The sequence below is a fragment of the Parasteatoda tepidariorum genome, chromosome 11 (assembly GCF_982258835.1).
Source record: "Parasteatoda tepidariorum strain Cologne lab strain chromosome 11, Ptep-v5.0, whole genome shotgun sequence".
NCBI classification, from domain to species: domain Eukaryota; kingdom Metazoa; phylum Arthropoda; class Arachnida; order Araneae; family Theridiidae; genus Parasteatoda; species Parasteatoda tepidariorum.
Genome location: NC_141765.1, coordinates 26821138 through 26841288, shown reverse-complemented (window position 1 = coordinate 26841288; position 20151 = coordinate 26821138). Strand labels below are relative to the sequence as shown.

The 20151-nt window shown below is 28.9% G+C and overlaps 1 protein-coding gene across 1 annotated transcript in view; it reads left to right on the top strand.

Moving 5' to 3' along the window:
- LOC107439278 (uncharacterized) overlaps positions 1 to 18621 on the top strand; it is a 103969-nt gene extending 85348 nt beyond the window's left edge. Inside the window, exons 6-10 of the mRNA XM_016051811.4 lie at positions 7997 to 8428; positions 9667 to 9908; positions 12768 to 12845; positions 16745 to 16916; positions 17957 to 18621. Of these exons, the coding sequence (XP_015907297.3) occupies positions 7997 to 8428; positions 9667 to 9908; positions 12768 to 12845; positions 16745 to 16916; positions 17957 to 18133 (1101 nt within the window). The 3' untranslated portion in view covers positions 18134 to 18621. The remainder of the gene's footprint in view (positions 1 to 7996; positions 8429 to 9666; positions 9909 to 12767; positions 12846 to 16744; positions 16917 to 17956) is intronic.
- The last annotated feature ends 1530 nt before the right edge of the window (positions 18622 to 20151 follow it).

The following is a 20151-nucleotide window of genomic DNA, read 5'->3' as shown; positions in this document are numbered from 1 at the left end:
CCATTTTAGTAATCCATATAAAGCTTAAAGACTTTTCTGGTATTATGTCATATATGATTCTCTTATTATTGATGTAGTATTAATAAGTATACCGAAATGATTATGATTTGTTCGAAGAATATGAGCTCGTATAGCTGAGGTTTTTTTCTTCACTTGGAACAAAGCTTAGTATTTCCTGGAAATAAAACTTGTAATATATTAACACGTATAAATTGGATTAGGAATTTTATCCTTGCTGTTTTTGATCTTGACGAAATTCGGGTTGTTTTATTTTTGTTTCTATAAAATGATTTTATCAGTATACTAAAATAAGACTTTTTTTATTTTTATTTGTAATGTATAACTGTTTAATATAGGAATATACTTTCAGATCCTTGTTTTTAATTATTTATTTTTTGCACTACGCTTTACGTTAAATACTAACTAGATGAAAGAAAAAAAAATACATTAGGCCCATGTCTTTATCTGAAAATGCAAAATTTGTACTACGAAATACTTAGCTTAAAATAACTAAGTTTTATTTTCAAATTTATTTTAAAAGTCTCATAAGAATAGTAAATCTTCTGGTACAAATATATTAACTAGTTGAGCATGGATTCAGATGCAATTTTCTATATTAGTTTAATACTATAGCTGACTGAAGCCTCGTAGGAGGCAGTTCTGTTTTTGTTTTAAGATTAATCTAATTTTACTACACGAAAAATTAAAACTTGCGTTAAATTTTGAATGCCTTATGCTTTATTGTGAAATAATTATGCAAGCATCCAAAAAGAAATTAGAAAATATAAAAAGACAGAAATTTTCTGACTAAGATAGATAATGTAGTGCATAATTTCTCATTCTCTCTACGTTGTTAAGTTTTAAAGATTCATGCCAGAAAATTTTTACGTTATATTTCCATTAAATTATTTTGTAGTAATTTGTGCTTTTCAAATCCATACTTTTCCTAAAAACCGATTATAAATGAGGAAACTTTGCTGCTATTTATTATTTTTTTTTTTGAAAAAATAATGCGAAACCTCTTTTAATTTTTTTTTATTTCTTTTTGAAATGTAAAAAGGAATTAGCTATTATTTCGGAATAAAATTTCTTTATGTTACCCTTATGATTTTATTTGTAGATGTGAATTATTAATCCAACATTTCTTGTCGGATTATTACTGGTTTATCCCTAGATGCTAAACATTCGTCAAATAGACCCCTAAATTTTGTCAGTTTAGTGAAATCAGGATATTTCGTTACAATTTAACACCTTTAAAGATTGCAAAAGTAGATTTTATCACTTATCCACATTTTAATAAAAGTATATCCATATATCATTTAAGCTACGTTAATCTCTTTGACATAAAATAACCTGAATGACATGAGTAAAATAAAAGAGGCATAAAAAATAAACGCGCTTTTCCATGAATGTTAGTCTTAGAATGATTAGTTCTTGAGTATCAAAGATGTAAGTTTAATTATCTAAAGTTAAATCAGCTATCTTGTTATCTGTTTATCTGAAAACCTATTAATATTTGTAGTGTGTTATAGACCACATTAATAAAAGTATAAATAGACTAAAAAATCAATTATCATAATTTTTAGAATTAAAAAAATTGTTAGTTTTCATTTTTAAAAAACGATTAGATGTTTTTATTGGATGTAAATTTTATAATTCACATTGGGTTTGTTTCGCAATATGAAGCTTTGGAGCCCGCTTCGAATTTCTTTAAGTTACTCGTTTGACTGTTAATCATTTAACTGTTGATTTTTCGATTGATGCAATTCGTAATTTTCAAGTGTCCTCATAATTTTTTATTTACTAATATTTCTTTCTACAATATTTTAAATATTTCTTTCAAAAAATTAAACTACGATAAAAGAAAGTTAAACAATCAAAGAATAATAAAATACAATTCACAATTCATTTTGCAAACTTAGGGAACATTCCTACTGTATGTGGTTTTTTCGTTCTGCTGTAAATGTACCTATCAAATTCTCAATTTCCAAAGGTATATTTTATGTTAATTTTTAGTTAGATGGAAAATTGACAAAAAGTATTGTCGGGGCAGCATAGGAAAATATTTCTTTAAAAACATTTGAATTCTACCCCCCCACCCCCCACAAAAAAAGTCGTTTATTTATAACAAAATGAGAGGGAAATAATATCTCCTCTCTTCTTTTAAAATGAAAACCGATTCAACTTTTCACTGAATTTTCGAACTACATCGTCAGAATAGTTTGGAGCGGTCTCCAAACACTCCGTGTCGGAAAACTAATAGATTAGCCACAAAATATTGTGCAAATGCGTTGTTTTGTGCCTTGTTTCAGGCTTGGATATTCTCCTAAAAAACGTTTGTATATCTGAACGCCAAAAATAGGGACAACAACTTTATACTAAAGTGGTGTTGCTCATCACCAAAACCCAAGGATAGTTTCTGGTGCTGTGAAACACCTAGTATGTTGTTCTTTACACTACTTGGTTTAAAGTAGCCACCATTAACCACCTTTTTTGTTATTTAGTAGCACTAAAATTTGTAATTGCAGTAAGATATGACACACATATGAATCAATAATCATATAAGTTATTTTTACACTACAATCTAAAGTAAAAATCAGTAATTTAGGTTGCATACATATACTCATTCTTAAAATAAAATTAGTTTATAAATCAAACATACGCGTAGCAAAGAGATTATTAAGACGAGTTCAAACTGGGCTAAGCAGAGCAGGAGTGGCATACATTATAAAATTATTTAATACAATTTACAGAGACTTGAAAATTAAAATATAAATTTCCTTATTACTCAACTAAAACCATTCATACATATTTTTAACGGCAAACTTTAGTTTCTGCAGATGAAAAGCAACATTGAAGAACGCCACAAATACTCGCCAACTCGTTATCGATTGTAAACAATTATCGACGAAATCAAAAAGCTATAACATCGGAGTTTTCGGAAGAGAAAATATTCAGCTTATGGTGAAAAGGCATGTGATCTTGTTACAAATGATTTGCATTTGCGATGTTAGGAGCTTTCATATATCCTTTAAATTGTATATGAAAGCTCGATTTGGTCTGTGATGCCAGAATTGGCATACACATATTTATTTTTGATCTTTTAAAATATCTTTCATTACTTAAGCTGATTTTTTATTAATAGAATTACATTTAAAATAAATCACAAACATAATCTTTTTAAACGAACATAAAATATTTATTTCTTCTCTTCTAGATTAATGTAACGGATACTTTCTTTTTATTTCATTACTAATGCAGACTTATATATTCACTGTCGCCTTTAATCGAAAACAAAAATCTATTTATAACTTTTTATTCTAATTTTCCAACGGCTAAAATGTTTCAGTTGTATGGTTATATTAATTCACATAAATTTGTTGGCGACTCGTGATCGCCAAGGTATTCTTTTAAACCCATATTGATTGCTGGTTGGCTTTGTTTTGGCTATGCTATATTTTAATAAATCGCCAATTTTGGATCTCCATCCCATGCTTCTCCTGTGTCCGATCGGAACAAATTACATGTACTTTTTAATTTGGCTTTTGACTAGGCAGGTCGTGGGGATTGTCTCCCATGGCCTGACCTATTTTAATATTACTATGCAAAACTGATTCAACTGAAATTTATGGATAATATTTAGTTTTGTATCTCGAGCTCTACAAATACTATATACTAAATAAAAGCCTTTTTTATTAATTCTGATCCAGTTCAAGTATTATTTTCATCTTCTTCTGTTTTCACCATCTTCTGTTTTCAACATCAATTCTTCAATTGCTCAAAAATACACAACTTCCAACCACCCCTGAGATTACGATCATCTCATCACCAACATAAATGGGCACTCTGAAATCCTCCTCCTATCTTCATAAAATTGGCACCCTTGGCTTTCTTTCTTCATAACATAAATTGGCACACTGAATATATCTTCATATGGTCTTAACTTGAAAAAAGCGTTCTTTCACAAGACTTTAAGGGTTGTTCAACATCAAATTCGGAGAGATATTATACCACAGTTTTACAGTGTAGTGTGAAAATAAATTCTTAATGATATTTATGCAGATCTTATTAATATTTATAGTGTATAATAGGTCAAACCAATATAACTATAAATAGACTAAATAAATTAATTACCACCTTTTTTATAATTATAAAACAGTTAATTGTTTTATGTTTAACAATTCGTTAATGAAAAAAAAAAAATGTTTTTAGTGGATGTAAATTTTGTGGCTCATCACATACGCAACAAAATGTTTTGCAAATGCGTTGTTTTGTGTCTTGCATCAAGTATGGGTATCTCCCTCTTGTATAAAAATAAATTAAATTTTTGTTGCTATAGATACCAATCCCATTAATATATCAGCTTGCAAACCTTTCATAAAATCCACTAAAGTTCAACTCTGGGGAGACGTCTTTCTTCAAAAGGGATTCTTGAACTTGTCTAGTATTCCTATCCTATTAGTTTCTTATTCGTGTTTTCAGTAATACCCCCTAGATAGTTAGTTTTTTCTACTTCCTTTTTTTTTAAAAAAAAAAAAATCTCTCCGGGACATTTCTCTGGAGGTTTATATTTCTTTCTCTGTACATCCCCAATTCAACTTATTCTCTTCTTTTTCTATATAAAATTACTTTTATTATTCCCTTATCTTCACGCTTTGTTTAAGACTTAACTTAAATAAGGATAACTTTTTTTTCTGTCAAGTTTGTTTATTACGTATGTATCGTATAGTCAAAAGTAATGTGCTATTGAGGAAGTGTTCTATAGTTATCTGTTTGATGTTTATAACAAAAGAAAATCGCCGGAAAAAATAGTAAAAAAAATAAATAAATGAAAATTAATACACTTGTTCAGTTTTTTTCTTTTATGGATACTGTATATTTTCCAAAGACATTTGTTCCAAATCGTATTTGTGATCAAAAATTTAACATAAGAAATATATTTAAAAATTTGTAGTGTACGATGTATTTTTCATTACATGTAAATAAAAAATTTGCTTAAATTAATCTTTTCCAAAAATTTTCAATATTTTTATGAAGCTTGATGCATTAGGCATATTTCAATACTTAATTGGTACACAAGATATTAAGTTTCTATTTTAAAAAAATTATAAAGTTCATTTTTAAGTTTTATTTCTTAGTTTTTAGTACGTAAATATGACTTTAGATTAAAATTTGAAGAATTAATATTTATAATTGTAGTATGTACATCGAGGTTAAAATTTTGCGTATAATTAACTGTTCTATTATTTAATTCGTGTTACAGCTCCGGTTAAAAAAAAGTCTTAACACATGGTAGTTGTATTGAACTTTCTCAATATATATATATGTGTAATGTTTTTATATGTTTATATCGTGTTTTTAAAACGCATTTTATTGATGCATTTGTTTAAAAAATTCCGATCTCCCATATTAGCAACTCATTTGTTATGATGATAAAATTTTTTAATATATTTTTCAAAATACATACCAAATACATACATAGTATATTTTTCAAAATACATACCAAATACATACATACAAAATACATAGTATATATTTTATTTCAATTTTTTAAATACTCACCATGAAGTGCTTTAATTTAGCTGTATACAATTCATTGTAGAAGCTGAAAATAATTTCTCTTCTCAGATTTTGGAAGTTCAAACATTTTACAATTCATAATTTATAACCTGTCTAAAGAAAGATACTGAATATTTAATTATGTTTTCTGTCACAGAGCAATATTGTAAGTTAAAACTAATTGTGATTTATTTTTAAAAAAAAGTAATAGGTAGCTTTATTTTTAATGATATATTTTTTATAATATATTTTTAATAATATATTTTAAATATTAAGTAATACAGTTGTTTCCGTTTAATGCCCTTCACTTAACGACAGCCTGTATTTAAGACGGTATATTGCAATTTCGGCTCCATTCATATTAGAAAAAATCTGCCTATATTTAAGGAATATTATGCCTTTGTTTACGGACAAAATTTTTAGTGTGTATTTTATTTATTTTTCTTAAATAAATTTTTTATCTCAACAAATTGATTTTCTGTGAGAAGAAACGGAAACAAGTTTTATTGTAATGGGGTTAATGAAAGGGAAGATGTTCTGGTTGCCAAAGTGGTTGATATCGACTACTGGAGGTCAATATAGTATAAGTTGGTGTCGATCCAATCTAGGTTGTTCGATTAGGGGTCGATGAATGAATAATAATGCTATTCGATCGCAAATGTATTGACAGTAACGCAATATATGTTTTGTCGTTTGTTATTAAAATAAAGTAATTTAAGTTTTTATAATTTATTTGAAAATATGGATAACCCAGAATGGATTATCGCGACACTTACACCTCACGTTGAAAATATCGACAGTCATTTGCAAAATTGACCTTTGAATTTGATATGTTTGAAAAATTGGAAGAAAAAGATAGTAAAGCAAGATCGCAATTAATAATTTCATATTAAATTAATAATCAATAAATTTAGATTTTTTTTAAAAATTTTATTTTGTTTTGCATTAATATAATTTGTGCATAAAATAAAATAAGCTCATTTTTTAAACACACTAACGATATAAGTTAACGATGTAACTATATATGTTACGATATAAGTTAAAAGTCCTAAGCCTGCCGAAGTGTGAAAGGATGAAAGGTTTCTAAATGTTATTTTTCCACAAATTCTGTTAATAAGAACGAACTTTCTTACAAAGTCATTAAACAGAGAGCCAACACAAACAGTATGAAAACCGATACATCTAAAATAATTTTTATTTTTAAGACTATTTTTCGAATGCTCTGACGTCGCATGAAATAACGGTATTTTGCGTATAATATGCTATTTATGTAACTTTTCCGTGTTTATAACAGTTTTCCAAGACTGTTGGGTCAATTTTTACCTTTCTTTAGCCAGCGCCATCTATGTTAATTCTGAAAATGGCGTAAAGCGTCAAAAAGAAAAAAGACAGTTTAATGAAATTAAAAAGCGTTTGTGATCTAATTTTCCTATATTTAAGAAGCAATTTTCAATATTTAAACTGCGTTATCTGGGCTCATTAAAATTTAATAAAATTGAGAATTATTTCTAGATTCTGATAATTTTCATCTAAGTGGAAAATTCTCGTCACATTGGTGATATTTTTTATAAGAAATAATTTTAAATTATTCATTAAGTTTTAAGAATGATAGCATAATTTACAAACTATTGTTCTAAAATAATTTATTACTAAAATTGTCTTATGTTATTAAAAATAATAGCTCAAAGTGATGAAAAGAATCATTGTTTTGATCAAATGACTAATTATACAATTGTTGAATTGTTTTTTAATTTTTGCTTACTCATTGTTGTTTTTGATTGAAGTACAATACACTTTAACAAGTTTGTGTCATAAATTGTTACACAGCTTATTTTGTGAGTAATATGGAATTTAAAAGTTAGAATCTAGTGGGAAAATTAATGTAATAATTTAAGCATTTTTTGAGCTCTGTTTTTCCTAACCTGTTGATTAATTAGTCATATGTCAATGCTATTTTAAAAGTTTAATTAAGTTACTGTAAATTGTTATTAGCTAACGCTGGTCACATATTTTCTGTATCGTTTTTCTGACGCATTTTTTAAAAATTTCACATGCTTTTCCTCTTTTTCTTCCTTTTTACTATCTCGTGTTTGGTAAATGTTTTTAAGTAATTGTGTTCAAGTATTGTTCAAAATTTTTTGAGTTTTCAAAAGAAAAAAAAACTTTAAAATATTTCTTCTACTTTTATTTTTAAGATCTTCTACTTCTAGTGAATCTTCTAACAATAGTCCTCAATAATTACCAGCTACCAACTTATTCAAAAGAAATGTATTATGAACTTAATCAAGCTTTGAAATCTTATAATTATGAGTTAAAGTTGGAGATAATTGACATTTTTCCTGATATTGGCAGCCTTTAATTTTATAAGTGAATAGAAAATGGCCTTCCTTGTTTATAATTTTTTGTGTAAAAATTTTAATCTTGTTAATTTTTACAGTCAAAGAAGCTCATGGAAAAATTCAAGCAGAATGACTCAATAACTAGTTCAACAATGGAATTGTGCAATCAGTCAATATCTTCTACTTCTAGTGAATCTTCTAACAATAGTCTTCAACAACCAGCTACCAATTCTAGTAGATTAAAGCAAAATAATTTCCCACTAGATTCTTGGTCCTCATTAGGAGCTTGCAGTAGTAGTGAAGAAAATATATCTCCTGCTGATGTAAACTCTTGCAAACAAATCAAAGACAAACCATTAATGCAGAAAAATTTAGATGTAGTTCAAGAAAATGTCTTAGGAGATGACCATAGAGACAATACACGATCTCCAAATGAATGCACAAGTAAAGTTTCCAGTTGTGATAATGCTACTAATGTAAATGTGAGAGTTTCTTCTGAAACAAAGTCATATGGTTTTAAACCATTTAAAGTGAGTAATTTATAATTAGTTTATTTTACAAAGCTTTTTTGTTAATTATGCTTGTACCTGATATTTTGTAAAACTTTTTTTTAGGATTTTAATCTTTTAATTTTTTAAAAATTCAAATTGTGTATTATATGATTAGTTTAGGCTGGCAAAAACTGTTTTTACTAAAATGAGGTTTTAGGGTGTGCAAAGAATGAATAAATGTGTGGTAATTGTACAAAGAATCGATTTAAAGTTTCATATACAGTCTAGTTGTTACCCGCAGAGATCTTCCTCATATTATAATATTTTAACGTATATTTTCTTGCTTGTGGCTCTCAATGTTCTGCCTCCTATAGTACAGCGGGATTATCACCGATTCTTATTTTTATACTGTCATTCATTACTAGCATAACACTACCATCAGTTACATAGCACCTCTTACTACTCATGTGTTTTATGAGATAGTTTTTGAAGTCGTGACCAAACAGATGCTCATTTAGTTTGAGAAACATGTGAGCAAGGTGTCTATTTATAGCGATTATTTTTTTTTTGTATCTTGTATTATACCATACTTTATGCTGAGGAATTACTGAAAGTAATGAATTAGTACTTTAGCTCAAGCTGGCTCAGTCCCTATGTTTGCTGTAGTTGTTTCTTTGTTTATTTTTTTGGTGTGAAAATTTTTTGTTGTTGATTATTTTGCTTTTTTTTAAGACTATCTTGCTTTTAGTTTTTACCTGGCATATATATTAGGTATTTTTTTATTCAGTCTGAAACAAAATAAATTCTATCATCTCAAGCTCATATTATAAGCGTTTAAACTCAGTGATCTAAAACTTAAACATATGCTCATTTCTGCTTGATATCCTTTTTGCGACCACAGCTGATGTCATTCTAAACATAAGGATGTGAATGGATATTCTAGATAAACATAGTTTTCATATTTTAAGATAACATGTTAATTTCTTCAAAATATTTAGAAATATAAATATTTCCTATTTTTAAACTACTTATTGCACTGTAGACACGATTGTGAAATCATTCAAAACAATCCTTGCTATTTGCTGATATTCTTAACTTAGGCAACTTTTAATTTGCTTTTTATATCTCAGTACTTGTACATGTGACGGTAAACAATATTTTGTTTGCTAGTAATTCAAGCTTTGTAGATAAACATATTTCTTAAAAATCCATTTTAATGCTGAATGATCATCATTAGCTTTTTTTAAATCTATATACTTTTTATATATTTTTTCCAGAAATATACATTGGAGAACAGTACTCAAACTCCAACTGCACCTCCACGAAGTGATACTTTGAACTCATTAGTAGATCGATTTAGTAAAAGATCAAATCAATCATTGCCAGATTGTTCTGTTCCATCATCATCATCAGAAACAGGTGAATGCTCAGGAGCTTCAGGTGGTAGTCAAAATACAAAAGATAATGAAGAAGTTGCAGCTAGTAGCTCCAACACTTCTCCTCCAACTCCTCCTGAGAGGTAATATATCAAACATTTTTATTTGAATTCTTTTTGATTTTTCTCATATTTTATTAATTCTTTAACTGTTGACTTGTAACTCATATTGAGGTTAAACCTAGTTGTTTCCAATCAAAATGAATTGGTTTTTCTCTATGAGAGAAACATTGTAGAAAAACATCTCAGAAACATTTGTACGTTTTCCCCATACATGCTTTTTGATTTAGAGAAAACAATTATTGAATTCTTAATTAATCTGTCTATTCTAATTATTCTTTTCTAACAGTGAATAATTCTGTCTTAAAGAATATGCAAGGAATGTATGTAAAAACTATGATTCATGCCAGAACATAAAATATTATTTTTGACTTATTACACATATTACCACAAATATGCTGTTTATCTTGAAATTGTGGTACCTTAACTTTTACAACCTCCCTGGCTCACAGCAGCCTTTTTGGTAAATACTTTTCTTCTTTATTGAAAGGTCTAAAGAATTGTAATGCATTTATGAAAAAAGTGTTCATTTTCTCTATTTTAAGAAGTTTATATAAAGTTTTGAATGGCAATACACATAAAGTTTTAAGTTAATGTTAGTATTGACATTAATTTTTGGGTGAATAAAAAAAACACATTGTGTAAATTTATTTTGAGGAATTTTTTCAAAATTAAGAAAAAAAAGTATATGGGTACATAACTAATATCTTTATTTTATTTAAAATTGTATCCTTTTTTTACAATAGGTACAAACGCATTCTCCAAGGAAAAAAAAATCTGAGAATTATAGTTGTCAAAATTTTTTTAAGTATGCAATGTCGACTAGCTGTTTATTTTATATAAATAATAGAATTTTATTGAAGTATTTTTTAATATTTCAGTTTATTACTTATTCTTATAACCCTAGAAATATAATGACAAAAAATTTGCATGTTTAAATGCTTTTTAAATCTAGTTCTCCCAGAGACTAAAACAAAATGATTATCATTAGGCTTTCAATATGACTGCATTGCATTAAAGTTATAAACTCATAAGATTAATTATGATTTTGATGAACAGAAGCCCCCACTTTTTAAAAACTAATTAATTCCTTTACTTTGCATTTGATCTGTTACCTACAAACATGGTTTAAAAATTAGTCTGAATACAGCAACTAAACAGCAATAGTTTTTTTTTAGATTGCGAATTATAAATGCTAATTAAATTATTTTTTTTAAAGTGATTGATATTTTTTGCATCTTTTTCTCAGACAAATCATAAGATATCTGAATCTTCATGTGTCATAATTTTATACTTTTAGTATATATAATAATAAATATATGAAGTAAAGATGTTAAGTTGACCTTTACAATCACTTGGGCATTTGGATTGTTTGTTTTTTTTAAATTTATTTTTTAACTCAGGGCCTAAGCAAGTGCAGTTGTTATTGATATTATGAAATTAAAAAAATAAAAAAAGATTTTAATGAACCTAAGAGTCATATCATAACCCTATCATAACCTGAAATGAAGGTTATGATAGGGTTAAAAGGAAAGAATGCAATATGGAGATAAAAACCATTTCTATTGTTCAAGAAAAAACATTAATTTTTACTTTTATGTTAACAGTGTACACCATAAAATTATTAAATCAGTTTAATTCTATACTGTAATGAAATGGTTTAAATGCTTTATAAAAATATTTAGCAGCCACACATGCCACCCAATTACCAGAATTTGGATGAGTTGCAAGTACTTGGTTTTAATTTGAGTTTGAGGGAGGGCAGCAAGGTATTTCAGAATGCATCTCTCAAATCCTTTATAGGATTCAAAGAAGACAAGGTTTAATATTTTTAGTTTGAAGAAAAAGGAGGCTAGCTGTGGCCTAGTTTTGTCATCTGTATGAAAGAGCATCTCTATCGTATTCGAATCTTTTCTATTCTGGCTGCCTTCTCTGTAATTTGGCAAATCTAATGAACGGACACCACTTTCATCGATGTGCATCACTTTGCAGCCACTCTGAGTCAGATTCTTTAAGGCATGCTAGAAAAATTTTGTCAATGACTTTGGTCACTTGTTTTAATGGTATTTTTCTTCTGCACTTATTATTGTTTTTGTATTTCTTTTTCTATTTGTTCCTGCCTTGATATTGGAAAAGAAAATTTGAAGAAAAAGATATTTTAAGTATGGAGAATATAGGACTTGAAGTTTCTTGATCCAGGATTGAGTGATGATGAGGCACCTCAAAATTACCAAATGATAAACTCAAAAACTTCCCTTCACTTGTATACAAAAAATAATATATTCCTATAACTTATCTTAGATAATAATATCTCACTTTTGGAATATGATTTGAAGGAAATCACTTTTCAGTCTAAATCTGAACTCATCACTTAATCTGACAATGACCCACAATGATTGTAACCATTTTTGTTCAGATTTGAGTCGATAAAAACTGTGAATCAATCAGCATAAAGACTTAATATGTCTTGTAAATAATTGTTGGTCTTTGGTAAAATTAACATAGTTTTTCACCTTAATAATTTAATATAGGTGTTTTTGTATCTTATGTATTAACTTGCAGTGATGATTATGATTGAATTTATAGTTTAATGACATATAAGATAGAAGGTTGAAAAATTTAACTTTGATTTAAGTTTGCTTATAAAGATTAAAAATATCAATGAGGATATGAAAATTCAAATTGTGATTTAAGTTTACTTATAAAGATTAAAAATATCATGGGGATAATGGTAGGCTTTTAACCAATATTTACTAAAAGAAAAGCAAAAATAAAGTCTTAAGTATTATGATACATTTTAGTCGTAGTATGTCACAAAATTATTTTGTTCTTGTATATGCAATTCATTTAATACCATTTTTTCCCTCTTTTTTTTATATGAAGATATGACTCTTTGTATGTTGCAATCAGTGAGGAGAAAAAATTACGAGGTGCTCCCTGGTTTCAAGCTGGGATTCCAAGGTATTATTTTGATTACTATTTATTTAATAATTGATATTATATTACTATAAATGATTTAGGAAATATTAGATTTGATACTAACTCCTGAAAAATTGTATCTTAGTATTATTAAAGAGTATCTACTTGGTATTAATGTGTTCTATAGTATTCGAAACTAAGGTGTTTATGGTGCTATTCCTTGATATTCTGTAGTGGCAACATCTAGTGATGAATTTACCTTATTGTATAAATATATTTGATCTAAATTCAGATTGGCATATCTCCATAACTGGTCCAGATTTCTGTCTCATATTTTATACAAGTGTAGTATTTGATTGATGAGCGCTAATGTACTGTATGATGGAGTTGTTTTTAAAAAATGTATTTTTTCAGAAGTTGTTTTAATTTTTGCTTATTTTAAAGCCTCATATCTTTTTCTTAAATGTTTTTTTAAACAAGCGTTAGAAAAAGCTAATTTTAATTTGTATTTTCATGCGGATGTTCATTTATGTGTTAAACCTCTTCGTACATAAAAATTAAAATATATGAATAAAAAAATTAAAATTTTCTAAAAAATTTATGATTTTATAAATTAAAACTAGCTCACTTGCTCAAAGGAATATATTTTTTCCTAATAGGAGCTATGAAGTTGAAAAACAGCAATTAAATGCTTCAAAAGTAGTAAAAGCTGTGTTGTGAATTCGATTAAAATTGTAATGGTTCCAAAATCAGTTAAATTTTCCATTATAGGAGAGTATGTATTAGGTATGTCAGGTTTAGTATGTATTATTTATATATATACATACATTTGTGTTTAGGTATGTATATATGTGTATATGTATATAATTTCCATCCAGGTAAGTAATCATAGTGCAAAAAGATTAAAAGAATTTAGCAATCATTTTTCGCAGACCATTTGTGGTTACTGGACTAGATTTTATGGACTTTAATGTCCAAAACATTCTAATAACGGTAAGTGCACACTCATTGTTTTTATAAAGAAGCTTCAAGAGCAGAGCGTGGCCCTTCATAGTCAGAGTCATGATGAAGCTTTCAGGTAAGGAGCTGGTGCTCTGCATTTTTATGGCTGAATAATTTGTATATCTCCAGAAAATTTGAATCCTGACAGCACCATCTATCGGCAGATTTTGGAACTATGTTTTCTTTCGCCAAACAAATTTCCATTACCTCATGATTGTTCTGCTAAAATATCAGGTCATTCTAATGAGTTAAAATTATCGATTTTTGAGTTAAAATTATCGATATTTGACTTTAATTATAATCAACCTGTACTTTCTTTTTTTTTTAAAAATGTGCCCACTTTTTCACAAATACCATGTGGTTTTTCTCTTTCCAGTAGTGGTCTTCATTTTCCAGACATTTCTTCATTCAGAATCTACTGCATAACTAATCATTACATCATAATCATTCAGATGAAGATGTTATTAAAATATTAATTATTTATTAAGATTAATAGCTTATCAGTTTCAAAAAGACATATTTTACGGTGCATTCATTTTATAAACAAAGATTAGATATCTAACAAGTTGAAGATGATTTATACGTAAAGTGATACTTTAATAAGGCATTCATCACAATTTTCCCCTTCTTGTGTGCCAGGGTGAATGTTGAGTAAGCTGGGACCGTGTTTTAATATTGCACATGTAGTTCAATGACTTGACATAGAATTTAAGTTACTGTCAAATTGTGTTGATTGTGGAGTAAACTCTGGCTTAATTAGTTAATCTAGTGGTGCAATTCTGTGTGATAGATGGGAAATAACAGATTTTTTTCTGATGAACAGAGCTGTACTACTGCTGTCTGCATAGGAATGTTGCAAGTTCTAATTGTACAGGGTCACTAATTGTGAGGTTGAAAACGAGAAAACTCCTTATGTCTTAAAGAAATGGAGGAGTTCGACTACTGTTTACCCGGTCATGAGATTGACTGTGTGCCCTCTTATCTAAAATATACACAGTCCAGTCACATTAATGTGACCACTACCTACTTTCGATGTCAACGGGAAATAACGAATCACAGAAGGCCGGTGGCAGCACATTACAGTGGAGTGTATATAAAGGATGTCCTAGGGCATCGAAAGCATTTCAATCGTTGGCGTAATGCAGAAACATAGCAATTTATCCAACGTCCAAAAGGGCATGATTATTGCTTTCAGGCCAAGGGTGGAAGCATTTCGGAAATGACTAATTTCGTGAACTGTTCGCGTGCCACCGTGGTAAAAGTATACTGTGCATGGCAAAATGGCACTATCCAAATTCGGCGTCGTGGCACATGTGGTGCACCACGGGTTATAGATGTCAGAGACGAACGAAGGCTACGGAGATGCGTTTGGGCGAATAGACGTGCAACTGACCGCCCAGATGAACCAATGGGCTACCAAGAGTGTAACCTCAACTACAGTTCAACGAATGTCACGCAGCGGCCCGCTCTACCGAAGGTGGTTATTCTGGCTTTTGACAGGTGGTCACATTAATGTGACTTGACTGTGTATATCCCGTTTTATAGAGCATTCACCACTCTCTCACAAGCATATCAAAAGTTTAATGCTATATAAACCAATTCAAACATATGATTTTATAATCTTTCTTTTTAAAAGTTAATTTTTTCCTTATAAATCATTTTGAGTCATGTGTGTATTTAAGCTATTATTAGTTAATTATAAAAAGCAAATCAAACGGGACTGTTAATGTGATAAGTACATCCATTACTTGCTTAATAGTTAAATATTATTTGAAATGATAATAATAGTCTAAAGTAACAATTTAATAGTAAATTAAGAATTTCTTTTCTACAGTACAGAACCCATTATCCGGAAATCAGAAAACCGGAAAATCAAAAAACCGGAACGAAATTCGATAAGTTTTCCCGTAATTTTTTTTAAAATGTTTTTTTCCTCATAAGATTTCAGGATTTTTCTTTCTTTTTTGAAAGATGTTTACCTTACCATCATTTGGGAAATAATCATTAGCGTATTACTTCATCGTTTTTTCTTCGTTTTAAGATTATTTCCAAATATTTTTCTTTTTAGTTGAGTTATACAATAAAAAAAACGGCTTTTTGTAGTGATTCAGAAAACCGGAAAAATCAGTTATCCGGAATAGCGTTGGTCCCGATCGTTTCGGATAATCGGTTCCCTACTGCTATAAAATCCTTGTTTTTTAACTTAATACTTACCAATCAAGTGCATATGGATGTGTTGAATAGTTTCATGAAAGATTTCAAAACCTTTTTAGAAATTTTGGCTGAAAAATAATCCTACTGTCTATATCAGCCCTCTTCCATTAATATTCACACATAAACCTCTAAATCTTAACCTTTTAAAAATTTACACCAGACTAAAAATTAACTTGACTAAAAATTAACTGAATATTAATATAACATAAAATCTTTTGGTTTTATAGACAATTATTCAGTTCAATGCAAAGGGAGTCACTTATGCAATGAGTAGCACAGGGAAAATTAATTAAAGAGAATGACAGAGAAGTGAAAAGGGGAATCAAAGAATTTACATGACCTTAATGAAATATGATGAAAGGAATGTAAAATAATAGTGATATGTCAGCCAGAGTAAAATAAGGAATGCCATTAATGTCATTGAGAACCTATGTTTTCTTTGATTTGATGTTTCCAGTTTGTCCTTTTTATTGAATTGACATATTTATTTCAGTTGTGGGTTTTCTTCAGCTTTTTTTTAGCGCTGAAAATAATTTTTGATAATAGCATTGAAACAAATGATAGGATACTCTTTGGAGCATTATCTGTTTCAATACTGTTATCAAGTATCCTCATTCTGGATTTCATTGACTTTTAAATAATTGAATACTGAACAATTGAATAAATTAACTGTGTAGGAAAATAATATAACTGAAATACTAATGTAATCTGTTTTTTTCTCTCAGGGAAATTGCTCTGGAAATACTCAATCAAGAACCGGTTGGTTCATTTATGGTTCGGGAAAGTACTAGCAAGCCTGGGTGCTTTGCTTTATCTTTACGTGTGCCAAGAGAGTACCACCGATCAGGAATAGCACATTATCTCATCTTGCGCACTCATCGAGGCTATAAAATTAAAGTAAGCTTATTTTATAACGCACGCTTGATTTATTGCTTACACACTTGATTTATTGCATTGCATTTAAGACAAAAAAAATTTGATTTTCAAAATACCCAAGTTGTTTGTAGTCCGTGAACTACTACCGTGTTCTACTTGTTTATATAGTGTGCTGTGAAAAACTTACTTTAAGCGATGGATTTTATTATCAAAATATTATCTCTATGGTAATAGTTAAAGATTCATCATATTGTAACATAAAATTTAAATGCAATTTATTACATAGTTAAAAAAATCCTATTTCGAACTTTTCTGTAGCCAAAATCAGTCATAGAATTTTGGGGTTGGCTTAATAAAGAAGTGGAATTTTGTTTGGCAAAAATAATTAATTTTTAATTTGTGTTGCGAGAGAGATTTGTGTTGTGTTGTAAAACATGTTTTGTGCTTTGAGTGCGTTTGAAGGGTCTGGAAAATTGACACTACAAAAATTGTACCTGATGAAAAATCTTTTTTAAAGACACCATTAACATTGCTTACATACTCTTTGCTCAATTGTGGAATATGCTGGCTTGCAATTTAATATGGTTTAAGAATAAATAATTATTAATTATTTTATGCATGGAATTATCTTGACGTAAACAAATTTTATAACTTTTGCAATTCACTTGAATATTTCTCGACATATAAAGAAATACACAATAAATGTCTGAAGAGGCTCAAAGTTTCAAGTGTGTTAATGCTTAAACAATTGGACTCATATATTTCAGGGAAATCATTTGTCTTAAAAATAGTGTGTGACATAATGTTTAGTGTATGTTAGGTGTCATGAGGAGAAAAAGCAGATCCATTATAGGTTCATTGGTTTTTATACAACTGTATTGATAACAGTCAGAGATACTCCAATTAAAGTTCAGTGCTAGACAGTACATTTGACATACATTTTGAAATAATGGTCATAGTTATTATAAGAGACATTAAAATTATTGCATTTTAGGTTAGATTCAAATTGATAGTACAAAATGTATAAATTAATAAATAAGTTTCTTCTCAAACTTTTTTAGGGCTTCACTAAAGATTTTACAACTTTGTCTGCTTTAATAACTCATCATTCTGTGATGCCAGAGTTGTTACCTTGTCCACTTTCTCTGTCTCGATATAACCCTTCATTCAGAAACCATGATTCAGAAGATATGGTTGATATAGATGATTCTGACTACAATTTGTTGTCTGATTTTTGAAAAATTTTGTCTGATTTAAATGTCTAATACTTATAAGTTTCCCAGATGTAAAACTTGCCTACTTCCTTTACGGAAAATATGTGATAACAAAATGTATTTTAAAATGTGCTAGCCAAGGTTTTTCTTTTAAAAAATTGTAATATTACACTGCTAAAAAATTGAAACAATAATATATTCTGGCTATATAGCTGACATAATGAAATATTTACTTTTTCTTTTCCTTTAATAAACAAGTTTAAAATAGCAAGTTTTGCAACTGGGTCACTCGTATGTATGTTTTTTACAAATCATTTGAAAGCTTTTAGTTAAAAAGAAATGAAGTTAAACAATTCTGTAACTAAGTTTTTTTAAGCAAAATATCTAAAAAAATTTTAGTGTGAGAGAATAATTAAGTATACACAGTCCAGTCACATTGATGTGACTACCTGTCAAAAGGTAGTTTAACTACCTTTCGCAGTTCAGTCTGCTGCAAAATGCACAGGAAGAAAGTGAGTTAGGTTATTGAAGGTGTTCACTGAGTTGTTGAGCCAGGCTGACTCCAGTATAGGCAAACTATACATTACATGGTTGAGGATACAAGGCGCAAACCCAATTGAAGTGGTCCCACAGCTTCTAGATTGAGTTTGAGTTTCAAGGAGTTTGGTGACTAGAGGAGTATAGTTAATAACTCATCTTGGTGCTCTTTGAACTGCACACATATACTTCCAGCTGTATGGCAAATCATTTTATCCTGCTGGTAGATACCATCATCCTGAGGAAAATTAATATAGTGGACATGACCCACAAAGACAGATGCATATTTGTGCTAACCCATCATACCTTCCGTAATGATGAGTGCACCCAAAGAATAGCACAATAACATTTTCCAGACTATAATGCTCCCTCTACCAGCTTGGAACCTTCCGGCAATTGTTGAAATGTGTCAGCTTTCAGACGTTTCACTCCATACATGCAAACTTCCATCTATCTGATGGCCCATAAGAGGTGATTCATCAAAAAAAAAAGATGGTTCCCTTTGGTTCATCTGGATAGTAAGTAGCTTAAGGGTTACACGTCTATGGCCCATGGTGCACCATATTTGTCGCATTGCTGATTTTGGATTGTGCCATTTCACCATGCAAGGTATACCTTTACCATAGCAGCACATGAACCTTTTAAAAAATTAGATGTTTTGGAAATGTTCCCCTTCTTCAGAAAGCCTATTCATGCCCTTTTGGACATTGGATAAATTGTTCGGTTTCTGTCAACCATTACAATGCTTTCCGATTCCCTCGGACACCCTTTATGCTTCACTGCAATGTTCTGCTACCTGTGTGATTAGTAATTCCACTTTAATGTGACCCTATTTAGGTGATGGTCACATTAATGTGACTTGACTGTGTTATTTGTTTAAAAGATTTGCTTTGAATTAGAATATTAATTTATCAATGGATAAATGTTATGTGTGATAAGATGTATGTAGTTAAAAAGTTTTTACATCTACATAAATTTTGTTTTTGTTTTAAGTTGCCAAATTATTTTATAGTTATAAGAACAAAGTATTGCTCTTAATTTAATAACCCACCTTGAAACTCTACGATGTTCAATGGAGAATTTTGTATGCTCATTATGGTAGTGTCTTTGTCAGTAAAAATTAGTTAACGTTACATTTTATATAAGGTTCCTTGATTGAAAAATCTTTCCTATTATTTTGGGAACTGTTTCAGTGATCAAAGAATATAACTTTGATGTTGTCTTAAGAGCTTGATGTATTTAATTATACTACTTAATATTAATTAAATTTTTTAAGTTGTTTTTTTAACATGTGACAAATCCATGCAATTTAATATTGCTACTTAATATGTCAAAGTGATTCACTGATAAATACTGTGTTTAATGGTGTTATAAGAAGCAGATTCTTACATTTCTATATCCAGAGATTTCTTACATTTTAAATTATTTTGCTGATAATTGTGTTATATTAATATTTACAATTATTTAAAATGAAAATTATGTAATTAATTATTCAGGTAAAATTT